General features: G+C 28.5%; 1 protein-coding gene across 1 annotated transcript; it reads left to right on the forward strand.

Moving 5' to 3' along the window:
- Positions 1-3,354: 3,354 nt before the first annotated feature.
- LOC114162276 (PLASMODESMATA CALLOSE-BINDING PROTEIN 2-like) lies at positions 3,355-9,079 on the forward strand. Its single transcript, XM_028046101.2, has 4 exons — positions 3,355-3,534; positions 3,703-3,939; positions 4,775-4,808; positions 8,656-9,079. Exons 1-4 carry the CDS (start codon positions 3,480-3,482, stop codon positions 8,858-8,860), a joined length of 531 nt encoding a protein of 176 aa, XP_027901902.1. The 5' UTR covers positions 3,355-3,479; the 3' UTR covers positions 8,861-9,079.
- Positions 9,080-10,216: the final 1,137 nt, after the last annotated feature.

Consider the following 10,216-nt stretch of genomic DNA (forward strand, 5'->3'; position numbering starts at 1 on the left):
TTTTGTGACAAAATTTTTCTTTTGTTTTCTATGCATGTCCATTCGATTCATAAGCCCACACTTTTGTGTACCGCAAAAAAGAATCTCTAAACTATATAGCATGAGTCTAGATGACACATTAGATGAGCACAAATAGAGTTGTGTATGGGTGTTACTTCAAAAAGGGATCGCAAACAAAGTATACCCCAACACCTAGCAAAAAGAGCACCATATGACGTGAGTGAAAAAGACTACACCTCATGTAGCTAAAAAAGCATCACCTAAACTAGCCAAAAAAACCAAACTCCTAATTCATTATTGATTTCATGCATACATCTGGACACAATCACCAAGCCGAGTATCACAATCTCATTTTGGAAACTTTATTAGTTATCCACTTCTAAGCCTTGACTTGGGCCAAGTTGAACACTTGTTCCCCATCCTTCACCATACTCATAAAAATTATTCTATTTCTATGCATCTAAATAGTCCATATAATTGTAACCCACTTTCAAATAGAGCTACCTTTTTTACTTAACCTTGGTAGAGAAAAATGATAGAAATGATTTTTTTTCTAAATTGTGAAGTGTTGTGGCAATATCCTTCCAATTATCACACAAATTCCATATATTCTTAGCAAAAGGACAAGTAAAGAATAGGTGACCCACTAAATCTTTACACCTGCCACACATGACACACACATTGGTATTCACTCTCACCCCTCTTGTGATCAAATTATGACACATTGTGGCTTTGTTTAAGATTACTTTCCATGTAAATTATAAGATAATTGGTAAGGCTTTAATATTCCAAAGTTGTCCAAATAGATCATCTTCGACATCTATCGATATTGTTTTGACTTTACTATAGGATGATTTGACAATATAAACATTAGTATTCCAAACTCACCAATCTCCCTTGCCCACATCCATACCATGCTCAGACAATTCTTTGCCATAGCAAATTCCATTTCCAAACCCCATTATTCCAACTTCCAATGTCCTCTAATTTAGTCTCTTGTGTAATAGAGTTAGCATACATCATTGAAAATCTTTTTAACAAGGAATAATTGCCTAACCAACTATCTTTCCATAATCAAATCTTATTTTTCCTTCCTTTGCTCCAAGAGATATTAACAAACTAGTTCCATTTTGCCCCTTGTCACATACTTTCCTAAGGTCTCTCCATCACCAAGACTCATGTTTATTTTTGATTAAATTATTTAGGGTCGTCGAAGATCCATACTTTAACTCCAAAATTTCTTTCCATAAACCATTTTTATCAGTTCTCATTCTCCACCCACTTTCATTTACCAAATAAAGTCTTATTAAATGCTTCTAGGTCTCCAACTCCTAAGCAGCCCTCATCTTTAGGTTTACATAAAATATCTCATTTTACCCATGTTATCTTCCTGCGATCCTAACTCCAATGCCATAAAAAATCCTTTTGAATTCTCTTCACCTCTTTTGTAACATTTATTTGCATCCTAAACAAGGAAGGGTAAGATAGAAGTAAGGTTGTAATAACAAAATTTATGAGTGCAAAACCTTTCCTCTCCACTTAGGTAGTTTCTTTCTGATCCTATCTACAATGCTATTCTATAATTCTCTCTTCCTATGGTTACAGTTTACTTGCATGTCTAAGTAGATAAAAGGAACACCTATTTTGATGCAATTCAATAATGTATGTGATTGTTATTATTAATTACATCTTTATATGTTTATATATCTTATATTTTTAAATCTTTATTAATTTTACTACTATTCATATTAGGAAACAATTCATCATGGTACTAAAAGCCCTTCAATACATAGTTTGTATTGTGATTTAACTACACGTTAGTATGTAATTAAAAATTGTTATTTATATAATTTTAAGAAAATTATAAAATTTAAACAATTTAATATAGCATGAATTTAGAATTTGATGTTGATCTTAACTAGTTTGGTAGTTGTATGAATGAGTCATGATCTATCTGATCTAGCACTCCCAGTGGGATTAGAACCTAGGAGACGGGAACATGGGTATTTCTTTCTGCACCCTCTATCTACGACCTGCACCCCTATGTAAAAGACTTAAATGCTCATTTCCCATATTGATTAAGGCAAGTGCTTCCTAACTATCTGATTAATAAGGAGGTTAATCATGTTCATCACTTAACCACCACACAGGAGAAAAATATAACTTTATATTTATGTCACTTTCTAGGTAATTAGGAAAATGCACATGAATAAATTTACCATAGTTTTGTTTTTTTTATTGGTTTATTCTTCTTCTATTGAGATTTTACCTTTTGTTTTCATTTATAAATAAAAGACTTATCTCTCATGTACTTTTTACACTCTTGAAATTGAATGCATTAGATTTTATGAGAATTTTTAGTGTTTTAAAAGTACGAAACTTTTTTATGGGTTCTTATTTTAGATTATTTTTTTAAGTGGTAAATCTTCATGGTAGTTATCCCAGTGAGATTTATACACTCTTATTTTCATTTCATTTTCTTAATTCATTTATTTTTTCAAGTTTACCTTATTTTTTGTATTAATCTTGCGTGGTCAAAAGCTTATTAGCCCATTGTTAAAGTTTGCATTTGTTCAAAGTTTTAGAATTGATAGATCCAACCCTACAAAACTTTGAGTTTCAAGCATCAATAATCAAACCTTAGAGCCTTAATAGTAGGATTATAACTTGTTAAAGAAATAAGTCTAAAAAAAACATTCTCAAGGGTGATTCTCATATTGTGATCAAACAAGTAAACAAAAAAAACCTTTATCATTATCATATTTAAAAGATTTGGAGGATAACTTTAAAAAGTTGAACTTACACATGTTATAGGTGGCAAAATGATCAAGTTAGAATTTCTTTAATATAGTTACTGATAACATATTTGTATCGATGCCTTCAAGTTATTTTTTTTCAAGTTAATTTTGTAAAAGCTTTTGTATTTATTCCCTTTGAACATGTACATCATCTTTATAAACTTTTCAAAGTGTCAAGAAAAAGTTTTCACACTTGTTTATTTTTAGGTGGCCACATAGTTTACTTTGAAATCAAACATAAGACAATAAATAGTATTATTTATTCATAAACTTGTAACGGTAACTGTGTAAATGAAGAGAGTGCGCAAAAAAAGTATTCATGACAATACCACACAAAACCAAACGGGTCCATCATTCCACGACCACTTTCTTAATTACATAAAAATAAAAAAGATAATGATATTTTGATTACTAAAATTTCACAACTTTATTTTATAACATGACGTATATCTTTTAAGTGATTTTTAAATATTAAAAATAAAAAAAATAAAAAAAATATATCACCTAAAATTATAAAAGAAAATTGTCAGAGTAATTTAAATTATTTTTCAAATAAAAATTGATGTCTTTTATTTTTGTCTTTCAGATCTCACTTCACACTCACTCTAGCAACCATCGTTGATTGTTCCTCTTCCAAAACAACCTCATCTATCTCCTTCCACCTCTAAAAAAATCTGCAGCATGAGCTCGAAAGCTTTTGCAGCACTGCTTCTTTTGGCCTTCACCAGCTCTTCAAGTAAGCATTTTGGAGTTGTTTTCATCTGTACCAAACAAAGCTTCTTTTCTTCATTATTCTCTGGCACAACATTTTTATCATTTCTAAGTACACAACAACGTTTGTTTGTTGATGTTTGTAGTTTGTAGTTTGTTTTTTGGCCTAAAGTTTTGGTGTGGAATGTGACAGGTGCTACTTGGTGCGTTTGCAAAGAGGGAAGTGATACGATTCTGCAGAAAACCTTAGACTATGCGTGTGGAGCTGGGGCTGATTGCAACCCTTTGCACCAAAATGGCCCTTGTTTTCAACCAAACACTGTTAGAGCTCACTGTAACTATGCAGTTAACAGCTATTTCCAAAAGAAGAGCCAAGCTCAAGGCTCTTGTGACTTTGCAGGAACCGCCACTGTTACTGCTTCAGATCCCAGTAAATCCTCCGCGCCACTCTTTTCTTCTTTCTTCATCACACCAATTTCATCACATCCTTCAAAATTAAGGATTTTGGTATTTTCATTGAGTTCCCATTTTACTAAAAAATTTATCTTTTCAAACCTCTAGTTGCATATTTCAATGTCTGCTTTCTCTGTTTTCTACCTTTAAAATGTAGTGATGCATATAGATTTTTATATTTTAAAGAGAGTCTGGATTTTTTTTAAACTAACGCTAATATCAGTATCTTTGGTGCTTGGGAGTTTAGAGTCTGATATCCATTCGATCAGAGTAGATAAGAAATAAGACAATTTTATAATATATATAATTACTATTTGATATGGTATTAGAATTATTGTTAGAATTTTCTTGGTTAGAAGTTCTATGATGGATTGAAGATAAAATAATTTTGTAATATATAAGTGGATATAAATCTCATCTTATAAGTGATTTTGTGGAGTTGAATTAAGTTTGAAGTTTACTTCTTAACGATCTTAACAGAGATTTATTAAGGTTATTATTCTATCCGTTATCCTCATACAGCTTTTAACACTAATAATTTGGATGGATAATACTTTAGTTGGGGTTTAGCCATATTAACAAAATTATCCTTATGTGTTTTTGTGAAAGTTCAGCTCAAATGGTCCTTCACAATTCCATTGTGTTAGCCAACTAGGTCACAATCATTGAATTAAGGATTTTAGTACTGTTATTCAGAATCTCTTTCACTTCAGAGTACTTACTTATATTCATTCAACTAGTTACCACAAAATTCTTAGATTCTCAAGGTTATCATGACAACTCAAAATTTATGTTTTTTTTTTTATGAACAGGCAGTGCAGGATGTTCCTACCCTGCAAGTTCCAGGTATGCATGTTGTTCTTCATCTTCTGTTACCTTTAACTTGGAATTTGATTCTTCAAAACCTTTAAACAACTTTACAAATCTGCTCCTTAACTAGCTCTGGTTTAGTTTTTGTTTTCTTTTGTCTAAAGTTTGGTTTAGTATACACATTTAGTAGCATAGTGGCTAGTGACTTTATATGATAGCTAACTTTACTTTTCTCATAATAATGGAGAATGAGAGCTATGCTTACATATTTATCCATTCCCCACAAAAAGGTTTTCTTTTGTGTGGAAGTGGGGAAGAGGGTGCATTATTCATTTGTTTTCTCATATGTTGATCAGTGCATAATCATGTATTTGGATTTTCAGAAACTTTCATATGAAAGGGTTCTCTGTTGTTACCTTTTTCTTCACATCAGACATTTTAATTTATATATTTTCTTCACCCCTTTGGTTTTTTTTATATATATTATTGTATAATATTAAGAAAATTATTCAATGGCAGGTTTAGTTGTGTGTTTGTGTGTGTGAAGTTTGGTTTGTTGTGGATTTATAATATATTTTACAGTGATTTTTTTTAAATATATCTTTCTTAACCAAGTTAATATTCAATAACATGGTGTTTTATGAATTAGATTTGCATACTAAGTAAATATGTGATAAAGTTCACCTAAAATATCTTATGAGAGGAGAAAAAAACCCTAATCTGTTTCAAGTTGAAAAAGCAAAATAGGTGATTTGGAAACTCGTCTTTTCTCTAAAACAAAAAAGAAAAAAAAAATCCTTATTACTTTCTCAATCAAAATGTGTGAGTGGAGGATTTCATGTATTCAAATAAAGTGGTTGTAATGATATTTAAATTGGAATAGAGGGATCATAATGTTATCATTTCATGGAAAGGATTTACCTTATTATTACTTTTCAAAAATAATAATATGTGAAAAAGACACTTCTCACTTATTTTCCTATAAATAATTATTTGATGTTTCCTTTGTGTTAAAGTCATAGTTACAATTAAATGTTTATTATTACTTTTTTTTTATGGATAATTTTTTTTAAGACTAGGACCTTCCATTCTTGTAATTGCAGAAATAACATTGCTTTTTCCTAGGCTAAGTCAAAATCTATTATTACTTTTATGTATTTTGCACTAACTGGGTGGTCCATTGTAGGCCAAAGTCTTTTCTCATTTGACTAGTCTGCATGATGATGATGCAGTTTCATTCATTGCTCATTTTTTCTGCTACCAGAGTGATTTAATACATACCCATTTTAAAATTATATATATATAATTTGATGGGTGTTAAAATATCTTAAATCAGAAAAAAAAAACATTAAATCTCATCAAGAGAACATAAAAAGAAAGATTAAAAGGTAAATTTGTCTAAATTGGTCTCTTCTATGACATTTATTTTGTCTTTTTCAGGAACCAACTAACTAGATAGATGTAATAAAAGAAAAAGAAAAAAGTGTAGGAGTTCTATGAGCATCCATAATTATTTCTCACTATTCTGAGTTGTGACTCAATAATTGTTTAGGGTAGATATTTTGATGATATAACTTTAGGAAATTTAAGTATTATTATTTAATATATTTTTTTTTATAAAAACGGTAAATCTTTTTATAATTGTTTTGCTGACAAAAATATAAATCTTATTTAATTGTTTTTTTTTACAAAAATCACAATTTTTCAGCAAAAACAGTAAATCACTAAGAATCAACATATTTTTAACATTTCTTTTAAGTTAAAACTTTTTTTATACATCTCATTATTACTAACTGCATTTTCTTTTTGATGCAAAAAGTTAAAATATTATATTTCACTATATCACGTTGTTATCATCATTGGGATAGTACTGCATCGTTGTTGTATCTTCATTTTTTAGGAGACAAAAAACTTGTTTCGAAAGAAAACTCATTCTTGTATTTTATGTTTTTGGAAAATTCATTTTGAAAAATCTGTTTTTAAATAAATAAATATATATATATATATATATTTATTTATTTATTTATTTATTTGAAAATGATTTTTCAAAAATTTATTTTGAAAATTTTAATTTAAAATGTATTTTATGTGTTCCTAAAATTCATCCTATTCATATTCCGAAAATTTCAAAACTTTCAAAATTTACAGGGCATAATTTAAATTTGTCTTTTGGAGGGTTGAGGAAGAAAAAACATGAGGTTTTTATGATATTAGGATCATTCATGTCTTGTGTTAACTTAAAATAAGGGTGGCACATATTCTGATATTAAGTCTCTTTTTATTTGTATTAAAATATTATCTTATATACATGTGACATTAATAGTTACGTGGTTAAGATTAAGTGAATTAAATCACAGTAAAATTTTAACCCTTGAACTTGTATTACACTCTTAATTAAAAAGAGTTACACTTTAATTAATGATTACTTTAATTAATGATTATAGTTTTTAGTTTAATTACAAGTGTTCGGTTCCTATGATGAAAGGAATAAGTTGAGAGATAAAAAGAATATAAAAACATTTTACAAATAAGATAAAAATCAATTATAAAGAATTAATTGTCTTCCGAAATTTAAACCAAAATTTAATAATTTATTAGGGATATGATTTAATTTTTCCACGAAATATTCAAAGTAAAATTAAATGATAAGTCTAAACTTTTTTAACCATTTGTTAAATTAATACTTCTTTACGTTTTCTATAAAAATTCATACTCTTTGGTATTACTATAAAAATTCATTCTTAAAAGGAGAATCACACTTAAAATTGGTAAAAGTATATCAATCCATAAATTAACCACAACGTAATATTTCACGAAAGGTAATTCAGAAAAGAAAAAAAAAAAGTTTAACATTATTACAAAGAAAATATGAAATATTGACACTTTTAATAAGTAACAAAGTAGAGTAAAAGAAAAAGTGAGAGTAATACTTCAAAAGGTGATATGATATCAACATAGACAATATTAAATATTAGTTTAACTTTTTATTTATTTTAATTCTGATCCAGTATGTGTTATACGTGTGTCCCCTCGTAGTTTTATTTTTTTATTTTTCTAATAACTTTACTCTTTATGCTTTATACTTTTGCAAATTAATTAAAGTGTTGATGAGATGTAAATTAATATTGTTCCACTTTTAAGTATAAATTTCCCTTATGTATTTATATTATATAGCTGGTAGTAGTTTTCCACACCAAAATTTTAGGTCATTATTATTTTAAAAACTGAACAGGCACATTCACAAGTATTTTTTGTTTTTTATACGTTAAGATTTGGATAAAATCATTATCGTGCATATTACATTTGAGATATTCGCTTTAAAATTTAAAGTTTTATCACGCTTTTACATTGGAGAATTAAAGGTGAATGACTCTGATTTTCAAATAATCTAAAACTATTAGATAAATGAGATAGCAATCCATACTTGAATTCGAAGAAGTTTTACTGTAAAAAATATATATTTCTTTAATCATCAAACCACCGTATGAATAGATATTACAATAAGACAAAAGTATATCCACTAAAATTACTCATAATTAGAGCTAAATACAATAACTAATGACAACAATAAAATAATTAATTAATAATAATAATAATAATAATAATAATAATAATAAATAATCACAATAATAACATCTTAATAACTTCAATAATAATAATTATAAGAATAATAAATAATTTTGACTGTTATTCTTTATTTCGTTTTTATTTCGTGTTGTGACTTAACGTGGATAATTATTTTTTTTAGAAAAAAATATAGATACATTAATTAATGATTCACATTAAAGCACATCAAAAATAAAAGATAAAAGTAAAAAAATAGAATCATAATATCATTGCACTTTTCATCGACTGAGAGCATTGGTTTCCTTTTCCTGAACAGCAATGCAGGCACAGGAACAAACAGTGGGACAACCACAGTTTCGTCTGGCACCTCTTCTTCCCCTCCGTTCAGTTCCACACCAGGAGTGTTGGGAGGGATCGGCAGTGGCAGCAACACAGATGACAGTCACGGTGACCTTATCAACACTACTTTCTTCATTTCTTTCTTTTCAGGTTTCATCATTATTATGTCGTGGTGGTGCTGAAAACTCTCTTCTTCTGTGTGCATGATGGAGCAACTGATGCTGTATTTTACTGTGTATGTGGGTCTGTTAATTCTCTTCTTCTAGGTCTTCAATTAGAGGCATTAGTTTTTGGTTTACTATTTTTCTCTTAACATTTACTTCCATGAAAGAAAGGAAGGGCTTTTGGTTCTTTCCAACTATTTCCAAGTAGTGCTGAGGTCTTCGGGATTTTTTCATGCACCCCATGTTTCTTTCTGCACCTCCGTAGTCTTATTGATAGTTACTCTTGTTAAAAAATTTGCACTTTTATGTTGATTTCCAAATTCACGTTACGGATTACGGATTAATGGTATAAACACCAACGTGATATTATATCAGTAGATGATGACATTATAATGTTATTAAGTTAATATATAAAATAAAATTATATTTATTAAAAATATAGTGAAATATTTCAAAGAAGGTGAAAGAATAACTATTGATAAATAGGAAAAAAAGAAAAAGCAGAGATAGAGCGTTTTATAAAAAACTTCTAAAACAACTGTCAATTTTCAAAAGTTTAAGAAATAATTATATTTTAAAGGATAAAATTGAAATTTTGAAATGTAGACACAAAAGAAGAAATCTTCTTTATGTCTTGTTATAGATATAGTTTGAAATGTAAATTTGTATTATGAATCGTACAATTTTTTACTATGATATATTTTTTTTGTTTTTGAAAAATAAAATAAAATCTCTTCAACTCTAATAATTTATAGTTTGTCGTAATTGTTGTAATCTTGTAATACTTTTGTCAGGTGTAACTTCTGTAGAATAAAAAATAGCAATTGGAAGTGATACCTAATTAAAAGAAGGGTCTAGAATCTATGTTATTTGTGAAGAAATTGATTGGGGTGGAGTGAGTAATAGCCAAAGAGTTAGCTTCTTTGATAACTAGCCAGAACTCTTGTACAACTTTAAATGAATTGAATGCTTAGAGATTTTTTAAAAAAAAAAGAAAAAAAACTTCTAAGAGTGTGATAGTGTTTTTTATTAATTCAAGCGATGATTCTTTCTCTCAATTATATTTTACATATATTTTCTTATCATATCTCCTTCTTTTTCTTTTGTTTACATTACTTTTCTACTAGTTTTGTTGCAAATTATGTTTCATGGAATCAATGTCTCAAGCTTGATGAAAAATTAGTTTTTTACCAAAATTGAGTTCTCCTTTCTAAACTTCTACTTCATGCTACTACAAAATTGATTTATTCCTCTTAGGGATGGCAATAGTCCGCATGTGCACAAAAATAACGTGGGACAAGTCAAAAATAACGTCGGTCGAAGTCTGCAGTCTGTGTGAGCTAACCTGCAAGCTCATATATTTGTGTATATCAG

This window comes from Vigna unguiculata, chromosome 9, assembly GCF_037176805.1.
Source record: "Vigna unguiculata cultivar grain cowpea cultivar isolate G323 ecotype 2 chromosome 9, ASM3717680v1, whole genome shotgun sequence".
NCBI classification, from domain to species: Eukaryota; Viridiplantae; Streptophyta; class Magnoliopsida; order Fabales; family Fabaceae; genus Vigna; species Vigna unguiculata.

Excerpts from the sequence above, each read along its gene's own strand:
- LOC114162276 (XM_028046101.2), top strand. The coding sequence starts at position 3,480 with ATGAGCTCGAAAGCTTTTGCAGCACTGCTTCTTTTGGCCTTCACCAGC. Across the intron at positions 3,940-4,774 it reads TGTTACTGCTTCAGATCCCA|GCAGTGCAGGATGTTCCTAC; the intron begins GTAAATCCTCCG and ends TTTTATGAACAG. Across the intron at positions 4,809-8,655 it reads TCCTACCCTGCAAGTTCCAG|CAATGCAGGCACAGGAACAA; the intron begins GTATGCATGTTG and ends TTTCCTGAACAG.